Raw genomic sequence first — 22,149 nt, forward strand, 5'->3', positions numbered from 1 at the left:
CACAATCACTGAACACAGGTATAAATACAATGGGGATAATGAGGAAGATGGGTGACACCTGGAGGGGGGTGGAGACGAGCACAAAGACAGGTGAAACAAATCAGGGTGTGACAGTTCTGGCAAAATGTCCCTGTTTTCTGCAGTTGTGACAAGCAAAGTTCCTGTCTTGTTGTTGCTGTTCTCTGGCCCACCCGTCAGCACTGGCTCCCCCTCCTCTTCCGTCCATCATTTTGAGGTCTTTCCTGAGCCTGCCGCTGCTGGCCCTGTCCTTGATAAAAAGCCAGCTGTGCAGCTTGTAACTCCTCCTTTTTCTATTCTCTGTTTTGTCTTGTCTTCTTGAGACAGTTTTTGTCTCTCATCGTGTTTACAGTGTTCAATAACCGCTTGTAGACTGGTAGTTTCCCAGCCAATGCAGGTCATTTCAACCTGTTTACCAAGGGCTGGCAAAAGTCCATTCATTAGGGCAGCCTTCAAGAGTCTGTCATAGTCATCATTTTGGCAGCCATCAGTCATTGGTTTGAGCCCATTATGCTTACGGTAGCAAGTCTCCAGCCTATGTCTGTAGTCTTCCAATGACTCTTTAGCTTTCTGCGTGCAACTATAGATAGCTTCCCAATCGGTCATGGGTGGGTAATGTTCTTTTATGCAATCACAGTGTAGTTAGTTGGGTAGGCTCCACCCTTTTCCCATTGGTAGTTTTCTTCAAAGCCTCCCTCCACGTCCGCCCATCGCAGCCTCATCTTGATACGGCAAATGTGCACAATCTCAGCTGCAGATGGCTTGTACAGCCGGGCCATCTTAATTAGCTGTGTGGTAAAATCACCAGCGTCCTTTGTACAATCTGGAAGTTCTTTAGCAATGTCCTTCATTTCGCCCTGTCTTCAAGTCTTCTGGATGTCGAAGAGCGGGTACCATTCGTCATGGCCCTCCTCACCATCCACAGGTCGTGGTTGTGGATTAGTGGACATTACCAGAGGTGCCTGTAGAAAGGTTGTGTTTGGGTCACCTTTTTTACCTGTTCTGGTCGTGACCGTTGTGGGTGAGGGACATAGCTGCATGTTAGGGGTCGACGTTGATGGTGGACTAAGTTCCCAGAGTCCATCAACACCAGAGACGGGACTCAATGTGGCCGGTGCATGGAACGGATTTCCACTGCTCATGGGCCACCTCCAAGGTGTCTGCTGGTAGAACTGCGGTGTGAGAGATGGCTAAGCGAGCTGCTGTCGGACAACCAGGGTTGGTGCTGGTGCAGTGGATACAGGGGTATAATGGGGGGTGGAAAGTCATTATCATCATCATCCCTGTTTCTCCTTCTTTTCTTATCTTCCTCCAACTGTTTCTTCTTCTTACTTTCTTTTTCTACATTCTCTTAATTACACTCAATGTGTGACGAACATCATAATGAGACAAAGGTGCAGCGTGGTGAGTGCTCATGTTCAAATATTTATTTGAACTCAGAACACTAAATCAAAAGAATAAACAACGGAAAACAAACGTCACGTTCTGCAGGCTAATCTAAGCTGTACAAAAACAAGATCCCACACAGAAGGAGGGAAAGAGGGCTGCCTAAGTATGATTCCCAATCAGCGACAACGATATAGACAGCTGCCTCTGATTAGGAACCATACTCGCCCAATCAAAGAAAAAGACAACATAGAAATATAACACATAGACTGCCCACCACAAACCCTGACCTAACAAAATAAAGCGTCTCTCTCAGGTCAGGGCGTGACACAATGTGCCTTTCAAGGGATAATCTGAAGGCTATAAAGTCTTCAGTTAATTTAGAACTAAGTATTAGAGCTATTTAGTTAACGGTTTTGTTAAAACCATCATCATAACATTGTGATTTGTTAAGTATATAATAATCCATGGCACATGTCCAGTAAAGTGCAGTATGACTATCTTATAGTTCAGTGCATGTTGGCTACTTGTCATTTTGGCTCACAGATACTGTAGAATAGACTACTATAATCTTTGGAGAAAGTCAAGTGTGCTACTACAGTCATATTCATCTGGATATTAATGTAACATTGTTACACATGCCCAGACAGCTTTGAACAGAAAATCATGCATTTTGCAACTTAAATAACAGTGCTGTTAGAATTAACAAATATTGTCCAGAAAATGCTATGGATACAAAAACAATTGAGACAGCAAAAATATATTTTATCGATTGATTTTGACAAAGGGGAAGTTGTAAACATTCATAACTCAAGTGACCGGAGATGAAGGCTCCCTGAGTTCAACATTGGCTTTGACACACTCTGACACACTCTGCTTTGACACACTCTGCCAGTCATTGACTTTTGGTTAGTTGGAAGTTACAGAAAGGGCTTGGCAATGGTTGCCATTGAGTTGCTTAGTATCAATCCCAACCCAACAGGAGGACAAAGGAGAGGGAGAAGAAGAGGAAGAGAGAGAAGGAGGAGTGGGCCATGGAAGCTCCACTGCTGCCACCAGCTAAGGCGGGGGATAGGAGGGTTCCCAAATTGGTAGCAAGGAAGTTCTTAAAGCGGGATGTTTTGGTGAAGACTTGGATGGAGGAGGCGCGAGGACTCTGGCTCCATCGTGCTTTGCTAGTGCTGTTAGTGCTGGTGGTGTTGCTGCTTGTGGCGTTGCTGCTATCGACAGTCAACACAGCAGTCTGAAACCATGAGTTGCCCTGCTTACACATCAGAGGACCACCCACATCACTCTATGGGGAGAGAAGCAGAGAAAAACATGGGTTAATATGGTCATACTGTTATGTGCTTATAACAACATGTTGCAAGCAAAATAGTAAGACCGACATATTTATAGATCAACTGTGCCATACCTGCAATAGTGTCACAGGTCCGGTGCAAATGTTGTCCAAAGATGAAACATTCACACATTCCACCACAGAGGTCTGGAACTCCTGCAGGACTTGCTCAGCTGAGGACACAAAGAGAGAGAGTTTATTACTTGTCATACCAATACACACACACAGACACACACTCCTAAGGTCGTATCTTTCCGGAAACAATCCCTAGCCAGCCCCTACCCTAGGCATGTGTGTCCATCTGAGAGGCATGGATAGGTTGTAAGCAATATGTTGAAAATCCCACCTATCCTATCAAAGGAAAGGTGGACCTACAGTACTTCCATTGCTTTTCCAATTCTTTCAGATCTATAGAGCTTGTTACTGAACAGGCACATTTCTAACAAACACACAAAGACAGTTGTCCATCCACTCACCCCCACCCTGGCCAGTGCCCCAGCCAGCCACCCAGCACTTAGTCCCTGTGCTGAAGGTGCTGGTTCCCTGGTCCAAACAGATAGGCTGGATGTAGTTTGACAACTTGGGTTTGCTGGCCAGTCGGAGGATGGCCACGTTGTTGCCCGTCAAGTTGCTCATGATGATGTTGATGACATTCAGGGTTAACTCGTTAGGGTTGGAGCCGTTTTGCTTCAGACGACCCAGGATCACGGTCCATTGAGAGGCGTTGGGTTGGCTGCAGAGATATAATAAATTGTGTGTTTAGCGAGGGACGCAAAACTCTTCATTCTGATTGCCGTCTTATGGAATGCTTATGTACTGCTTATACATGTGATATGTAGGGGTTATGAATGTGTTATGAAGAATGTGTTATTCCCTAGTTAGACACCCGTCATACAATTTCTAACTTTTTGGACGACCCCTAAAATCGAATAGAAATGTGAGTTACAGATCTGTCATTCCCGTCGAAAGCAAGTCTAAGAAGCGGTAGATCTGTTGTATGTATGCTATTTCTATGCTTCCCATTCTGAAGTTTCTGTGTCTTTTACTTCCAGTTTCGTACACGTGTTTTATTAAACAGCGGAATATACAATATTTGTGGTTATGGAAAATATATTTCACAGTGGTTTGGATGGTACAATGATTGTCTACACAATGACTGCTTGTTTTGTCACAAACTGAAATTAGGCAAACGGTGGTGCGATTTCTGCATAGTGCATCTCTCTTTAGTATGGATGTTGTCATCATTTTGAATGCAATTAATGATTGTAGCAAGTTGATATTTTCTTACTTGAAGTTGTTGACACACTACAGGTCAAAGTTTTAGAACAACTACTCATTCAAGATTTTTTACTATTTTTACTATTTTCTACATTGTAGAAAACTATGAAATAACACGTATGGAATCATGTAGTAACCAAAAAAAGTGTTAAACAAATCAAAATATATTTTATATTTGAGATTCTTCAAATAGCCACCCTTTGCCTTGATTAAAGCTTTGCACACTCTTGGCATTCTCTCAACCAGCTTAATGAAGTAGTCACCTGGAATGCATTTCAATTAACAGGTGTGCCTTCTTAAAAGTTAATTTGTGTGATTTCTTTCAAAGAGAAACGATGAGTCCATTACTTTAAGTCAGTGTGGCAAACCTCTTCAAAGTTAGGAGCGTTTGTCACAAATTAAGTGGGAAACTGTCACCAAAGTCAGCCCAGAATGAAAGTTATTTCGAACATGACAGTACCTGTGTGTTTGTTTCGCTGTCCTGGTCCACCCAGGCCGCAGGTAAGGTCAAGGATAGCAGGGTTCGGTACACAAATCTGGTTCTCGGTAGGTCCAGGTCTAAACGCCAACAGGTAAGTCCAAAACAGTCCAGCTCGTACACGGTAAATCCAGCCAATGTAGATTGTCTCTTTCTCTATGGTTCATAGATCCTTCCCGCCCTCTCTCTCTCTTCCTGGTTTTTCTTGACCTTTTATCTGTGGGTCGGCTCCACCTTCTGAGGGTTCCCCTTGCTTCTGGGAATTGTAGTTTTGGCAGTCGGCCATTTTGTGATCTGTAGTTCTGATCGGGGTGGCCATTTTAGTGATCGGGCAGAGCCCGTTTATTAGTTCTGCCCTCACATATCTGCCATTTATCACTCGACCCCCTTCTTTGCCACATCAGTTAATACGGAACATTTCAAGAACTTTCAAGTGCAGTCACAAAAACCATTAAGCGCTGTGAAACTGGCTCTCATGAGGACCGCCACAGGATGACCCAGAGTTACCTCTGCTGCAGAGGATAAGTTCATTAGACTTACCAGCCTTAGAAATTGCAGCCCAAATAAATTCTTCACAGAGTTCAAGTGACAGACACATCTCAACATCAACTGTTTAGAGGAGACTGTGTGAATCAGGCCTTCATGGTCGAATTGCTGCAAAGAAACCACTACTAAAGGACACCAATAAGAAAAGGAGAATTGTTTGGGCCAAGAAACACGAGCAATGGACATTAGACTGAAGGAAATTTGTCATTTAGTCTGGAGTCCAAATTGTAGATTTTTGGTTCGAACCGCCGTGTCTTTGTGAGACGCAGTGTGTGTGAACAGATGATCTACGCATATGTATTTCCCACCGTAAAGCATGGAGGAGGAGGTGTGATGGTGTGGGGGTGCTTTGCTAGTGACACTGTCTGTGATCTATTTAGAATTCAAGCTTAACCAGCATAGCTACCACAGTATTCTGCAGCAATACTTCATCCCATCTGGTTTGGGCTTAGTGGGACTATCATTTGTTTTTCAGCAGGACAATGACCCAACAAACCTCCAGGCTGTGTAAGGACTATTTGACCAATAAGGAGAGTGATGGAGTGCTGCATCATATGACCTGGCCTCCACAATCCTCCAACCTCAACCAAATTGAGGTGCTTTGTGATGAGTCGGACGGCAGAGTGAACAAAAAGCAGCCAACAAGTGCTCAGCTTATGTGAGCACAACTCCTTCAAGACTGTTGGAAAAGTATTCCAGATGAAGCTGGTTGAGAGAATGCCAAGAGTGTGCAAAGCTGTCATCAAGGCAAAGGGTGGCTATTTGAAGAATCTCAATTATATTTTGATTTGTTTAACACTTACTACATGATTCCAAATGTGTTATTTCATTGTTTTGATGTCTTCGCTATTATTCTACAATGTAGAAAATACAAAAAATAAAGAAAAACCCTTCAATGAGTAGGTGTTCTAAAACTTTTGACCGGTAGTGTATTTATTAAATTCATATGCACTGCTTATGAATGTGATATGTATGGGTTATGTATACTGAACAAAAATATAAACGTAACATGTAAAGTGTTGGTCCCATGTTTCATGAGCTGAATTTAAAAAATCCCAGAAATTTTACATATACACAAAAGGATTATTTTTCTCAAATTTGGTGCACAACTTCATTTACATCCCTGTTAGTGAGCATTTCTCCTTTGCCAGGATAATCAAGCCACCTGACATGTGTGGAATATCAAGACGCTGATTAAACAGCATGATCATTACACAGGTGCACAATGTGCTGGACACAATAAAAGGCCACTCTAAAACGTGCAGTTATGTCAAAAACACAATGCCTCAGATGTCTCAAGTTTTGAGGGAGCTTGCAATTGGCATGCTGGCTGCAGGGATGTCCACCAGAGTTGTAGCCAGAGAATTGAATGTTAAACCTCTTAAGGATCTGCCCCTTTTTTTCCCGTCTAAAATGACTTACCCAAATCTAACTGCCTGTAGCTCAGGACCTGAAGCAAGGATATGCATATTCTTGATACCATTTGAAAGGAAACACTTTGAAGTTTGTGAAAATGTGAAATCAATGTAGGCGAATAAAACACATTAGATCTGGTAAAAGATAATACAAAGAAAAAAACTACAGTTTTTTTGTATTTTTTTTGTACCATCACCTTTGAAATGTAAGAGAAAGGCGATAATGTATTATTCCAGTGCAGGTGCAATTTAGATGTTGGCCACTAGGTGGCAGCAGTGTATGGGCAAAGATTTAGATTGATCCAATAAACCATTGCATTTCTGTTAAACATTTTGTATCAAGACTGCCCAAATGTGCCAAATTGGTTTAGTAATAACTTTTCAAGTTCATAACTGTGCACTCTCAAACAATAGCATGAATTATTTCACTGTAATAGCTGCTGTAAATTGGAAAGTGCAGTTAGATTAACAAGAATTTAAGCTTTCTGCCAATATCAGATATATCTATGTCCTGGGAAATGTTCTTCTTACTTACAACCTCATGCTAATCGCATTAGCCTACGTTAGCTTGAAGCTTCTGATAGGCTAATTGACATCATTTCAGTCAATTGGAGGTCTACCTGTGGATGTATTTCAAGGCCTACCTCCAATACCAGTCTCTTTGCTTGACATTATGGGAAAATCAAAAGAAATCAGCCAAGACCTCAGATAAAAAAATTGTAGACCTCCACAATTTCCAAACGCCTGAAGGTACCATGTTCCTCTGTACGAACAATAGTACGTAAGTATAAACACCATGGGACCACACAGCCGTCATACCGCTCAGGAAGGAGAAGCGTTCTGTCTCCTAGAGATGAACATACTTTGGTGCGAAAAGTGCAAATCAATCCCAGAACAACAGCAAAGGACCTTGTGAAGATGCTGGAGGAAACAGGTACAAAAGTATCTACAGTATATCCATAGTAAAACGAGTCCTATATCGACATAACCTGAAAGGCCGCTCAGCAAGGAAGAAGCCACTGCTCCAAAACCACCATAAAATGCCAGACTACGGGTTGCAACTGCATATGGGGACAAAGATCGTACTTTTTGGAGAAATGTCCTCTGGTCTGATGAGACAAAAATAGAACTGTTTGGCCATAATGACCATCGTTATGTTTGGAGGAAAAAGGGGGAGGCTTGCAAGCTGAAGAACACCATCCCAACCGTGAAGCACGGGGGTGGCAGCATCATGTTGTGGGGGTGTTTTGCTGCAGGAGGGACGGGTGCACTTCACAAAATAGATGGCATCATGAGGTAGGAAAATTATGCGGATATATTGAAGCAACATCTCAAGACCTCAGTCAGGAAGTTAAAGCTTGGTCGCAAATGGGTCTTCCAAATGGACAATGACGCCAAGCATACTTCCAAAGTTGTGGCAAAAAGGCTTAAGGACCACAAAGTCAAGGTATTGGAGTGGCCATCACAAAGCCCTGACCTAAATCTTATAGAACATTTGTGGGCAGAACTGAAAAAGTGTGTGCAAGCAAGGAGGCCTACAAACCTCATTCAGTTACACCAGCTCTGTCAGGAGGAATGGGCCAAAATTCACCCAACTTATTGTGGGAAGCTTGTGGAAGGCTACCCGAATGTTTGACCCAAGTTAAACAATTTAAAGGCAATGCTACCAAATACTAATTGAGTGTATGTAAACTTCTGACCCACTGGGAATGTGTTGAAAGAAATAAAAGCTGAAATAAATAATTCTCTACTATTATTCTGATATTTCACCTTCTTAAAACAAAGTGGTGATCCTAACTGACCTAAGGCAGGGAATTGTTACTAGGATTAAATGTCAGGAATTGTGAAAAACTGAGTTTAAATGTATTTGGCTAAGGTGTATGTAAACTTCCGACTTCAACTGTATGTATCTATGAAGGTATCAACACTTTAAAAACTGTCCAGCTGATCAGGATGGTAAAGCCAGAATTGTACAGTATTTTGGGAGAGATGTTGGCTGATGGCTCTCCCCTTTGGTACACTACAGTAAATATTACTGTAAAAGGCTCTACACTCTCTGCGAAACAGAGCATCGTGTACAGACCGTTCCAAAAATTCAGCCGCACAACAGTACATAGAAATACTCAGAGAGTGATGCAAATGGAGGTCCGTTGCTCAGTTGGACCCATGCAGTCCCATCCAGACATTGATTGACATAATTATTACACCAGGTCCATTCTCTCTGCAGCACCGGTTGTATAAAACATGGGTGGTGTTTTTGAACAGCTATCCATAAAAGGATTTTCACTAGCACAAGGATTGTACAAATGTTCTACGTCGGACTAATTAACCTTTTTTAACCTTTTGCATGAGGGTTGAAAAGGAAAGTGTCACTAAATGTTAATGTAATGGCACCTTCAAAAATCTAAATGTAGGTTATATGACTAGATTTCCTAAGAATATGTCATGACTGACATTTTAATCCGGCACTTAACTACTTGCTCTCCCCTTTGCAATACAGGTAGAGTTAACTTACCTGGAGAAGCAGCTAGCGTCGCTCATGACAGAGTCCACCGCCACTAACGTGCCCCCGCAAACGTGTGCTCCGTTTTTCTGTATGCTGGCTATCCAGGGCCACAAGCCTGCTGTCGCCAACGAGCTTCCCCCACCAATACGGGAGTTCAAAGAGGCGCTAGCGCTGCCACACACCACAGCTGCAGAGGGAGAGACGGATACAAGTTTGAGAGACAAATAAAAGGGAGTAATCCAGTAGTGAGATTTATCACAGAGGTAGAGATTCACATCAATGTTTAGCCATATGCACAAGTTAGACTATAGGTACTTACGTGCGGGTGTGGTAGTAGGGGGGGAGGTGGTGGTGCAGGTGACACTGAGGTCAGAGTTAGTCCCATTGGATGAGAAGGTGATGAAGCCTGGTTGGGCACTGGTAATCTGGCTGTTGATCCAGGTCTGGTACTGGGAAACTCTGGCGTACACACCAGGGAAATTTGCCAGAGCACAGCCGTTGCCAAAACTTACAACGCCAGACTGGATCCAGCGAGTACCCTGTTTGCTCACAAGCGGACCTCCTGAGTCCCCCTATGCATAGACAGATTTACAGTGTCACTGGGATTGAATTTTCACAGGATTATGAAATATAATGGGTTGATTTCCCAGATGATGTCTAGTCTCAGACAAAGAAGCATTTTCAAATGGGGAATCTCTATTGAAAATTATTTTTAGTCTAGGATTAGGTATAACCTGTTTTCGGAGAATTGGCTCAATGTGTAATTGACTGACACTGTAATAAACAAAAAGGACACCCAAGAGATTTTACCTGACAGGAATCCTTTCCTCCTGCTGATAGACCAGCACAGATCATGTTGTCAGTGATGGAGCCAACTCCATAATTACAGTTACACTGCCTGTTTCCCACTACTGGCACATCCACCTCCTGTAGGATCTGTGGTAGAGCTGGGATGATAAACCGAAAATGTAGACACCATCCACTTATCACAGGCATTGCTGATATTCTTCACTACGATAAGTAGCTTATACTAGACAATGTGAAGTTTGAAATGAAATAAGTTTGCTAATATGGGTGATTGTTAATGGGACAATTGATAGCTACAACAATCAAACTAGTAGTCAGTGATGGGAAAAGTACCCAACTTTCATACTTGAGTAAAAGTAAAAAGATACCTTAGTAGAAAATGACTCAAGTAAAAGTGAGTCACCCAGTAAAATCCTACACGATTTTCTTGTTTCTTGGCACGATTTTCTTGTTTTTTAATTTACGGAGAGCCAGGGGCACACTTCAACACTCAGCCATAATTTACAAACAAAGTGTTTGTGTTTAGTGACTCAGCCAGATCAGATGCAGTAGGTATGACCAGGGATGTTCTTTTTAAGTGTGTGAATTAGACCATTTTCCTGTCCTGCTAAGCATTCAAAATGTAACTAGTACTTTTGGGTGTCAGGGAAAATTAGAAGGTACATTACTTTCTTTAGGAATGTAGTGGAGTAAAACTAAAATCTGTCAAAAATATAAATAGTAAAGTAAAGTACAGATACCCCAAAAAACGTCTTAAGTAGTACTTTAAAAGTATTTTTACTTAAGTACTTTACACCATTGCTAGTAGTAGTAGTTTAAAGGCTAATAAATAAATAAAACAGTGGTGCACATGAATGTTATGAACGTATCGTTCTACTTATCGTTATCGCATCAATTCAGGTAATTTATTGCGGTATACATTTTTGTCCATATCGCCCAGCTCTAGTCTGTGGTGAGGGCAGGGACACTGAGGATAGACTTTCAACCCATGAGAAAAAGGGCTTCCTCAACATACACAAGACCTCTCAGAATTCTGATCCATTATCAGTAGTAGTTAAAACAAGCTATATCTGTGGACTCACATCCTCCACTGTTGAGGGTGCCCCAGCCTGTGACCCAGCTAGTAGTGCCAGCATAGAAGGAGCTGCCTTGAGCAGCTAGGCAGACTGGCCGGATGTAGTTGGTAAAAGTCACGGAGGAGGAGAGCTTCAACAGACACATGTCGTTGTCACTGGTACTACTGATGTAGTTGGGGTGGCAGATGATCTGAGTGACCGTAAGGCTCACTTCATTAGGGTTGGAGCCCTGCTGGTTCTGACGACCCAGGTAGACCAGCAAATTTGATGTACTGGTGCTGAGAAAATTAGAGTTTCAAGTTAGAATTGTATTAAATGTCTGAAGGGCCTGTAGCACCCACTTCAGCAATATTTGAATATTAGCATTATTTACGAACTGCTTCCCTTTACTTCCCACATCTCATTATGAAAACATGATCGGGAGGAAAGTCTATTTACAAAGTATTGTTACTGTCCCAAAAAACATTGTGGTTTTATGTGATCACATGAAAATCTAAATCTATTATTATTATTATTATTATTATTAATACTACTACGTGACAGTTTGTGGAAATACTACAATGCAGATTTGATTAAATTGAGCCCTATGTTTTTATGGGTCCTCACCTGGGAAAGCAGTGAGCAGCAGTCAGCACCCACTCTTTGTTAATAAGGGATCCCCCACAAAAATGTCTGCCAGATTTCTGCAGACTGGCCTGCCATGGCCAACTCCCTGGAGGAGCATCCTGACCCCCCACGATTCTAGTGTTGAGAGGAGAGATTCCACACACTAACAAAGACACAGATGGGCGAGGGATTACAAAATATAACACACAGGAAGTGAAGAGATTAAAGCTCACTAGTTAGTCAGTGAATAGGAGCATGGTTAAGTCATTCAATTAGGAAAATAACAGACATTTGATTGAAAAAGGAGGGGACTTACCATCCAACTGAGAGTGAGACACTGAAAAACAGGAGAAGCCGAAAACAGTTGAACAGTTTGGTTTTGGCACACTGTGGGCAAACATGTAATTCATAACTCTTTTCACCCCATTGGTTTTATAGTAGAAACATACAGTCTTGGAGCTGTCTGTCTGCCTGGCTGGCTGTGAATGATTATTGTGGTTTCTGACGGTACTGTGTGTATTTAGTGTCCATACAGACTTTTCCTCTGAACAAACTATTTCAGCTGTTTTCTTATTATGAGTCTGGATTGTCAAACCAAACGCCATCTGTCAAAACGTCTTTCATCACTGGGTATGTTACCTAATACTGCTGTCCACTTAACATTGTCCAGAATGTGTTTAACACATTACCTATTGAAACAACCTAGGAGAATAGATTACTCTCAGAATTACAAAAATATGTTTTTATTTTATACTAATGAACTAATACTAGATAAATATATTTTGGGGACCAAAGCCTTATGAATAAGATAAAGAGGATGAGGAAATATATACTGCATCTTTAGAGGAGAGCTAAAGAAAAACCGGCTCATCAGGAAACAAAGAACAAGACAAAATGCACAATCATTCAAAGGAAGCAATGTGGTCACAACAAACAGTCATCATTGCTGTATGACTGTATGGGGATTTCCCATGAAAGAATACTTGGTAATGTTTTATGATGCATTCTAAGACTTGTCTAAACCGGATAGTTCACCCAATCACCCTTCTCTTGCCTCCACTATTGTTTTGAATCTTCTCTGTATGTGACAAATCAATGGTCTAAAGAGGCTTCCTCTCCTCACCTACGTTCCTTTATTTGAGCTAATCTAAAAGAACTGGACAGGAGAAATTAAGCCCACTGCTAAACGTCTGTCATAATAACACTTTCACCTCCTGTCTTTTCAGACCAGTGAAGCTAAAGGAGCACCCTACCTCTGGGTGCTCTATGGGTGTGACTGTCAGGTTGACTGGCTTCACATTCAGTCCCCACCCACTAACTTAAAATTAGGTCATGTTTTTTAATGAATGTATACAACATAGAGGTAAACAGACAAATCAGACTTATCTACAAACTGATATTTGTTTCTACAAGTTCATCGCATTACATAATGAACGTATCAAATATTCTATTCCATCCAACTGAAATTGAGGACAAACACAACTGGCCAGTCACGACCAATGTTCATACACTTTGGAACCTCAATTTCCTCCATGTACTCTGCCCTTAAGACGACAACAGACGAGCATTGCATTGGTGACTCATTGCATTGGTGACCAGTTCACTCAAACATTGGCCTTAACTAAACTTGATGTGAAAATGTGCTTACCTCCACGTAAAATTTAGACCAATGCTTACACACAATTTCTAGTGTTTGAAGTATTGCATTGCAAGCAGGCCGTTAATAAGAGCCCAAATCTATTTATTTTATCTTTGCTAATCTGAAATAATTCGAAATAGGAATCGATTTACTATGTATTTTATTTCCGTAATCATTGCTTTTCTGACTGTGATGGTTTAGAATACCATTCGTCTCATCTCTTATTAGATAAGCTATTTAAACTATTTTGCTCTGAGATCCAGGGTGTGGTTACAGTATAATTGAATAGAACAGACAGTTTCTCTTTTCCATTGACATAGCCTAATGTATTTCAAATGTATTGAGTAGACAATAATTCTGAATTGGTAGGCAGTGCAGCATATTTACATTCGTGGAAAAGTCAATACAAAACATTGTTGAGTTTAAACCTTCTGCTAACAGGTCCACAACAATTTATCGTGTTTTTTTTTTCCTTTTAGAAACAATCTCAGTCCTTTGCCAAATACTAATAATTAGTCACTGCAAAAGATCAAAACCTTCTGGCAACACCTCAGATTTTCCATTGCTCTTTCTTTTAGAAACTGCTGTGGCCTAATCCCAAAACTTTCAATTATTCATTATGTCACCATTAAAAGGTGAATGAAGGGTGTTTTCCAGTCGGAGTTATAATGCTTGTTCACGCACACAGTTTTAGGAAATTGACCATTTCAGAAAAGGCGTATGAAGATTTTAATGTGACATTTACACAACGTTTATAAATGAGGCCCCTGTCCAAGCTGGCCAAGAGGGAAGTCATCCGTGTTAATCATGGTTTGTAATTTCTGTCACGTGTGCGATTCACCTTTCATCTCATAAATTCAATTATGATGTCCTCTTCCCTTCTTTTTTTTTTAAATGATTGAATTTTACCCCATTTTCCCAGTATCCAATTGTGTATTTACGATCTTGTCTCATTGCAACAACTCCTCAATGGGCTTGGCGCGGCGCAGATCGGGACATGCGTCCTCCGAGACACCCGCGCCAAGCCGCACTGCTTCTAACCCACACTGCTCGCTAACCCAGAAGATAGCTGCCCAAATATGTTGAGTCGTCACTAGTTAACACAGCCACAAGTCATAAGCCCTGCCTATTTCTCAAATTTCTCTTTCTTAAAATCGGATTTCAAACCTAACCCTAACCTTAAATTAAAACCAAAAAAGCTAGTTTTTGTTTTTCTGAATATTTACAATATAGACAAATTGTACTTTGTGGTTGTGATATCTATTGGGAACCAATGTGTCGGAGGCAAACACGGTTCAAGGAAACCGCAGCCCGGACGATGCTGGGAGCTCCCGGTCACGGCCGGCTGTGACAACTTGGGCTAACACCCCCTTCACTTCCTTATGGCTTTGAAATTAGATGTATAACTTCAACTGGTCCACAAACCCTAAAACACACTGACCCTTCTGCAGTGTAATTAAGTTATGTTGCCATGAGGCTCCACTTCAGACTGATAAATGTCTTTAAGGACACACGTTATACCTCGCTCACACAACATACATTCATGTCTTAGACAAATATTTGACACATGTGAACCTTCTGCCTTAAGTCTAACAGGTCACAAGGCACATGACATCCTATTGGCTTTGATTGTCTTTATTGGCTATGCCTGTATTCTATAAATAGTCAATACGGCCCATATAGCCCACCACCAAGAACATTCTATAACCTGACCAACTCCTTGACTCCATTCACCAGTCAATAGAAGGAAAGCAGTGGAATAACAGGAATCTCGTCTCTTACCTTTTGAAAAGAGAGCAACTAGTAGAGTCACCAAACAGAGTGCTTTGTAGACTTCCATCGTTTCAATGCCTGCCACTACAGCCTGTCCTGTTGAGTGTTTATACTTTTATTCCTCCCCTTTATCTATTTTTCTCTCTCAAACAGAAACCTGAGACACACCCACACCATGATACACCTGTTCTCTCTCCTCCCTCTCTCATCCCTCTTTTCAAGTCAAACAGACCCACTGAGGAATGTCTTGGTTGTCACAAGGGCAATGCTATTGGTTTTCCATTGCTGTAATCTGTTGATCATTTCTCCTGTCTATTTATCTATATATCGGTGTAAATATGTATCTAGCTAATCTATAATTTATCCTGTGTATATCCTGCTGGATCATTATGTTCGAAGGGCTGTGTGTTTAGTGTGTATGACGAGAAGAATGCAGTACAGTAACCTGTTCAATGACAGCCATTTATTTGTTTTAAATCTATCACTTGATGGTTTCAATGAGCTGTATACAGCCATAAGCAAACAGGAAAATGCTCATGCAGTGGTGGCCAGGTACTTTAATGCAGGGAAACAAATCCGTTTTACCTCATTTCTACCAGCATGTTAAATGTGCAACCAGAGGGGAAAAAAGTCTAGACCACCTTTACTCCACACACAGAGATGCGTACAAAGCTATCCCTCGGCCTCCATTTTGTAAATCTGACCATAATTCTATCCTCCTGATTCCTGCTTACAAGCAAAAAAATTAAAGCAGGAAGCACCAGTGACTCGGTCAATAAAAAAGTGGTCAGATGAAGCAGATGCTAAATTACAGGACTGTTTTGCTTGCACAGACTGGAATATGTTCCGGGATTCTTCCGATGGAATTGAGGAATACACCACATCAGTCAATGTCTTCATCAATAAGTGCATTGATGACGTCGTCCCCACATTGACTGTACGTACATACCCCAACCAGAAGCCATGGATTACAGGCAACATCTGCACTGAGCTAAAGGATAGAGCTGCAGCTTTCAAGGAGCAGGACTCTAACCCGTAAGTTAAAAAGAAATCTCGCTATGCCCTCCGACGAACCATCAAACTGGCAAAGCGTCAATACAGGACTAAGGTTGAATCGTACTACACCGGCTCCGACTCTCGTCGGATGTGGCAGGGCTTGCAAACTATTACAGACGACAAAGGAAAGCACAGCCGAGAGCTGCCCAATGACACAAGCCTACTAGACGAGCTAAATTACTTCTATGCTCGCTTCGAGGCAAGTAACACTGAAACATGCATGAGAGCATCAGCTGTTCCGGACGACTGTGTGATCATGCTCTCCGCAGCCAATGTGAGTAAGATCTTTAAACAGGTCAACATTCACAAGGCCGCAAGGCCAGACAAATTACCAAGACGTGTACTCCGAGCATGCACTTACCAACTGGAAAGTGTCTTCACTGACATTTTCAACCTGTCCCTGTCTGAGTCTGTAATACCAACATGTTTCAAGCAGACCACCATTGTCCCTGTGCCCAAGAACACTATGGTAACCTGCCTAAATGACTACCGACCCTTAGCACTCACGTCTGGAGCCCTGAAGTGCTTTGGAAGGCCGGTCATGGCTCACATCAACACAATTATGCCAGAAACCCTAAACCCAATCCAATTTGCATACCGCCCCAACAGATCCACAGATGATGCGATCTCGATTGCACTCCACACTGCCCTTTCACACCTGGACAAAAGGAACACCTACAGTGTTCCTCTTGACCATAGCCACTGCCCTAGCCTGAAAGCGGGGTTGTTTCGTATGCATACAGTCCACATTCAAGGTTTCCAAATGGCCAAAACATTCAATGAGATCCAGGGATATGGTGCAACAAAAAGGTTTATTCTTCTATATCTAACCAAAAAATGATTCTCCAATCAACTTAAAGCATCGATTGCGTGACGTGAAAAATGGTCGAAAGACTACCGCTCCCGCGTCTAGCTAGGACTCCTCCCCCCGATGGTCCAACTTCCTGCCTTTATCCTAACACACTTACCACAGTACAATGAATGTGCAAGAGGGGGGGGGGGCAAGTTACACTAATAACAAAGGAATATATCTCAATCAGGTAAATATAAATCATAAAGTTTGAGACAGCCACCATTCTACGCATACAAAGTTTACTGTACATATTACAATACCATGATTGGGGCCGTTTTTTTCAGGGAATTAATTGGATATTCAATTGACGTAGAGAATATTCTAATTGGAAATAATAGGCAATTCACTGATTTAGAAATAGTGATTTATTATGATGAGTGAACTGAATTGAGATGGGCCTCATCCTTGTGTCACAAATCCAGCCAACCTGAATATGTTACGGTCTCACCCATCCCTTTTAAATCCCTTAACAAATCATGAAGTGAAGGAGATGAACAGATTTGCAGTGAACCACTTCGGAACTTCAAGTCCAGCATGCTTCCTCTCTCTTGTGTTGCAGTTAGACCCAAAATGTACATTGTTGAAAAAAATAACACACAATTTTACCTCTGCACATTTACTATCAATGTTTTTGTCAGAGACCTTATCGAAGAAGTGTCTTTAGTTTTTCCCTATTCCCTATCACACCAGTATTTACAGTCCAACCACTCATTTCATCTGCTACAAAGTTTCAGTAAAAATCAGTCAATTGAAATACATTCATTAGGCCCTAATCTATGGATTTCACATGACTGGGAATACAGGTAGGGGCGTGGATCAGAAAACCAGTCAGTATCTGGTGTGATGGCCATTTGCCTCATGCCGCACAACACATCTCCTTCGCATAGTTGATCAGGCTGTTGATTGTGGCCTGTGGAATGTTGTCCCACTCCTCTTCAATGGCTGTGCGAAGTTGCTGGATATTGGCGGGAACACGCTGTCGTACACGTCGATCCAGAGCTTGCAAAACACGCTCATTTGGTGACATGTCTGGTGAGTAAGCAGGCCATGGAAGAACTGAGACATTTTCAGCTTCCTGGAATTGCTTACAGATCCTTACGACAATGAGCCTCAGAATCTCGTCACGGTGTCTCTGTGCTTTCAAATGGCAATTTATTCAATTAAATTGTGTGTTTGTTGTCCGTAGCTTGTGTCCCCCCCTCAGACAATCCCGCAGGTGAAGAAGCCAGATGTGGAGGTCCACACGTGGTTACATGTGGTCTGCGGTTGTGAGGCCGGTTGGACATACTGCCAAATTCTCTAAAAAGACGTTGGAGGCGGCTTATGGTAGCGAAATTAACATTACATTTCTGGCAAGAGCTCTGGTAGACATTCCTGCTGTCATCATGCCAATTGCAAGCTCCCTCAAAATTTGTGCTGTGTGTCAAAACTGCAAATTTTGAAGTGGCCGTTTAGTGTCCCCAGCACAAGGTGCACCTGTGTAATGATCATACTGTTTAATCAGCTCCATGATATGTCACACCTGTCTGGTAGATGGAATATCTTGCCATAAGAGAAATGCTCACTTACAGTGATGTAAACCAATTTGTGCACAAAATTTGAGAGAAATAAACTTGTGTATATGGCAAATTTCTGTGATATTTTATTTCAGCTCATGAAACATGGGACCAACACTTTACATGTTGCTTTTATATTTTTGTTCAGTGTAATATAAAAACGCAAATAAAGTTGCTAGCAATATCATTTGAAGAATCACCATGAAGCACTTTTAAATGACAGTAGGTGGTTCCACCACCACCAACAACCAAGGTACACAATGTCTGACCAAGGTACACAAAGTATATGGGGGCCTTTCACCAAACATGATTTATTAACCATAATTCATCTTTTAACCCCAACGGTCCTGTGGCCTTTATGCCGGAGTCAAACTCCTTCATGTTCCTATGCTAGTGTATTTGTCTATTCTCCTTCCTGTAGCTTCATCAAGTCATAATGGCCAACTTCCAGAGTAATGTTAAAACCACTTGGTTAAATGAATCAAGTACATCCAGTACTGTATAGTCACATGAAAGCCGTAACAATGTAAGGAATGCAAACCTTTCTTTGCCTTGGTGAACTGGCCCTACCGGTTTATCTACCCATGCCTCTAATAATCCTCCATATGTACACGCCAGGGGACACTAACAAACACAAATACACAGGATAAGAATAGTACAGCTCATTAGGGCCTGAAAGTGCAAACTCATCCTAGCATTTGAAGGAAATGAGGGACTGAGTTGGGCCACAGACAATTAAACGCAATCGACATAATGGAATGTGTGTTAACATTTAATCAGAAATGATTCACAGCCTTTCCAACACCCCCCAAATGTCCATGTAAAATTGCACGGATATAGTTTTGTCCATAACAACTTGTCCAAAATGGTTTTTATATACAGTTTCTCTTGTTTACAACACACTGTTGCAATACACACGTATAATACTCAGTCCACTATGCATCCCATTGTCATGGGTGATCTTAGTATATCCAGGCTGTAACAATGGAGAGATGGATAAGACAGTTTTGGTGATTTGTGTGCCATTCAGTGTCATTCAGGTCGCAGATGATTACAATGATTATGATATTGCACTCATAATCATGATTCAGCCCCTCAAATAGTTGCATAATTTTATACGTTTGCTCATTTCTGATAGCAAGCTTTAAGTTGGTGGGAAACGTGTCCCATTTCCTCAATTGTGGTTAACAAACAAGTTAGGTGTTCAAAGATCAACTGTGAAGAGTGGACACACCTGTGTAGGCCAGAGAGCCCTTTATTCCTAATAGAAGGCTCTGGCGTAAGCTATTGCAGCAACATCGTCAAAAATAAAACAACACATACTTGTGTGTTAACACAGTTTCACAATGGTACCTGTTTGTCATCAATAAGGATGGAATGTGTGTCACGCCCTGGCCATAGAGAGGGTTTTGTTCTCTATTTTGGTTAGGCCAGGGTGTGACTAGGGTGGGCATTCTATGTCCTTTTTTTCTATGTTTTGGTATTTCTTTGTTTTGGCTGGGTATGGTTCTCAATCAGGGACAGCTGTCTATCATTGTCTCTGATTGGGAACCATGCTTAGGTAGCCTTTTCCCACAGGGTTGGTGTGGGTAGTTGTTTTCTGTTTGGTGTGTTCACCTGACGGAACTGTTGCATTTTGTTCCACTTTGTTTTTTGTTTCAGTGTTCAAGTTATAATAAACATCATGAACACGTACCACGCTGCACTTTGGTCTACTCCTTCTTCCACAGACGACCGTGACAATGTGCTCCAGTCACTTCTCTGTTTCCATCAAGTTTCTAATGCTCAGACATCTTAGAATTTCTTTGTGTACTGTAGCGTGGAGGCCTAGCTGAACTCACTTCGAATGCCTGTCAGGAAAAGTTCACTAGTAATTATAATAATAATGTGTCAAACAGTCTCCTGGGCAAAGAAACCTCACTCTGTGGGAAAGCTCATCTTAAGCATAAACTGAAGAATAATCCACATACAGTGGCAAGAAAAAGTATGTGAACCCTTTGGAATTACCTAGATTTTTGCATAAATTGGTCATCAAATTTGATCCGATCTTCATCTAAGTCACAACAATAGACAAACACAGTGTGCTTAAACTAATAACACACAAATTGTATTTTTCTTGTCTATATTGAATACATAATTTAAACATTCACAGTGTAGGTTGGAAAAAGTAAGTGAACACTAAGACTAATGACTTCTCCAAAAGCTAATTGGAGTCAGTAGTTAACTAACCTGGAGTCGAATCAATGAGACGAGTTTGGAGATTTGGTTAGAGCTGCCCTGCCCCATAAAAAAACTCACAAAATTTGAGTTTGCTATTCACAGGAAGCATTGCCTGATGTGAACCATGCCTCGAACAAAAGAGATCTCAGAAGACCTAAGATTAAGAATTGTTGCCTTGCATCAAGCTGGAAAGGGTTACAAAAGTAACTCAAAAAGTCAGTCCACGATAAGACAAAGTGTCTATAAATGGATACATTTCAGCACTGTTGCTACTCTCCCTAGGAGTGGCCGTCCTGCAAAGATGACTGCAAGAGCACAGCACAGAATGCTCAATGAGGTTAAGAAGAAGAATCCTAGAGTGTCAGCTAAAGACTTATAGAAATCTCTAGAAGATGCTAACATCTCTGTTGACGAGTCTACAATACGTAAAACAAGAATGGTATTCATGGGAGGACACCACGGAAGAAGCCACTGCTGTCCAAAAAAAACATTGCTGCACGTCTGAAGTTCGCAAAAGAGCACATGGATGTTCCACAGCGCTACTGGCAAAATATTCTGTGGACAGATGAAACTACAGTGGTGTTCTTTGGAAGGAACACACAACACTATGAGTGCAGAAAAAAAAGGCACAACACACCAACATCAAAACCTCATCCCAACTGGAGGGAGCATCATGGTTTGGGGCTGCTCTGCTGCCTCGAGGCCTGGACAGCTTGCTATTAGATGGAAAAATGAATTCCCAAGTTCATCAAGACATTTTGCAAGAGAATGTAAGGATATCTGTCCGCCAATTGAAGCTCAACAAAAGTTAGGTGATGCAACAGGATAACAACCCAAAAGACAGAAGTAAATCAACCACAGAATGGCTTCAACAGAAGAAAATATGCCTTCTGGAGTGGCCCAGTCAATCCTGACCTCATCTCGATTGAGATGCTGTGGCATGACCTCAAGAGAGCAGTTCACACCAGACATCCAAAAAATATTGTGGAACTGTTATGGGAATTTTCGAATCCCAATGATACTAATTAACAATCAATAAGCCTTGACTAATCCCCAAGGTTTGTAAGACACTGGGTTAAGAATAATTAGGCAAGGACTCAGCTTTCTGCAAAAGGTCTGTACAGTTTATTCAGAGAACGTTCTAAAGTCAAAAATCAAGACTCAGTCCTTTTATAATACAAACACATTCTTATCTTTAGACCACTCCCTTCTCCAACAACCAGTACTTTTCCACTCACCACAAAGAACCATAAAAACTTGCCACATTCTTCAAGGCTTTCACCTTCCCTCCCCTTTATGACCATCTTGGTTTGAAACCTCTCCAATGTTTTTCTTTTAACTAATCTACAACTTCACTTACATCCCTACTAAAGAATATAACCTCAAAGTTTTACAATCCTAACCGATCTCCCCATATCCTGATTTTATCATCCCATTATTCTTAAACATATCTCCCTATTCTATAATAACAGAGTGGAACAATTTAGTCATTATTCTAACACATACAAATGATTCTAACAGGAACTGAAACAGTTTTGTAAAGAGGAATGGTCCAAAATTCCTCCTGACCATTGTGCAGGTCTGATCCGCAACATTT

At 41.5% G+C, this 22,149-nt stretch overlaps 1 protein-coding gene across 1 annotated transcript; it reads right to left on the reverse strand.

Annotated features, from left to right (window-relative positions):
• Positions 1 to 2,148: 2,148 nt before the first annotated feature.
• LOC115170786 (transmembrane protease serine 9) lies at positions 2,149 to 14,987 on the reverse strand. The gene is made up of 10 exons (XM_029727076.1): positions 14,877 to 14,987; positions 11,772 to 11,792; positions 11,456 to 11,618; positions 10,856 to 11,127; positions 9,777 to 9,913; positions 9,286 to 9,538; positions 8,976 to 9,153; positions 3,220 to 3,476; positions 2,819 to 2,916; positions 2,149 to 2,698 (listed from the first exon to the last, which is right to left on the reverse strand). The coding sequence occupies exons 1-10, from the start codon at positions 14,932 to 14,934 to the stop codon at positions 2,369 to 2,371; spliced, it is 1,767 nt and encodes a 588-aa protein (XP_029582936.1). The 5' UTR covers positions 14,935 to 14,987; the 3' UTR covers positions 2,149 to 2,368.
• Between the last annotated feature and the right edge of the window lie 7,162 nt (positions 14,988 to 22,149).

Source organism: Salmo trutta, chromosome 32 (genome assembly GCF_901001165.1).
Source record: "Salmo trutta chromosome 32, fSalTru1.1, whole genome shotgun sequence".
Lineage (NCBI taxonomy): Eukaryota > Metazoa > Chordata > Actinopteri > Salmoniformes > Salmonidae > Salmo > Salmo trutta.

What these genes read in the sequence shown, in the direction of transcription:
- LOC115170786 (XM_029727076.1), bottom strand. Translation starts at nt 14,934, where the DNA reads ATGGAAGTCTACAAAGCACTCTGTTTGGTGACTCTACTAGTTGCTCTC. An exon ending in GCTGCTCACTGCTTTCCCAG is followed by an intron (nt 11,128 to 11,455) that starts GTGAGGACCCAT and finishes TAATTTTCTCAG; the next exon opens with CACCAGTACATCAAATTTGC. An exon ending in GACGCTAGCTGCTTCTCCAG is followed by an intron (nt 3,477 to 8,975) that starts GTAAGTTAACTC and finishes ATATCTCTGCAG; the next exon opens with CCAACCCAACGCCTCTCAAT.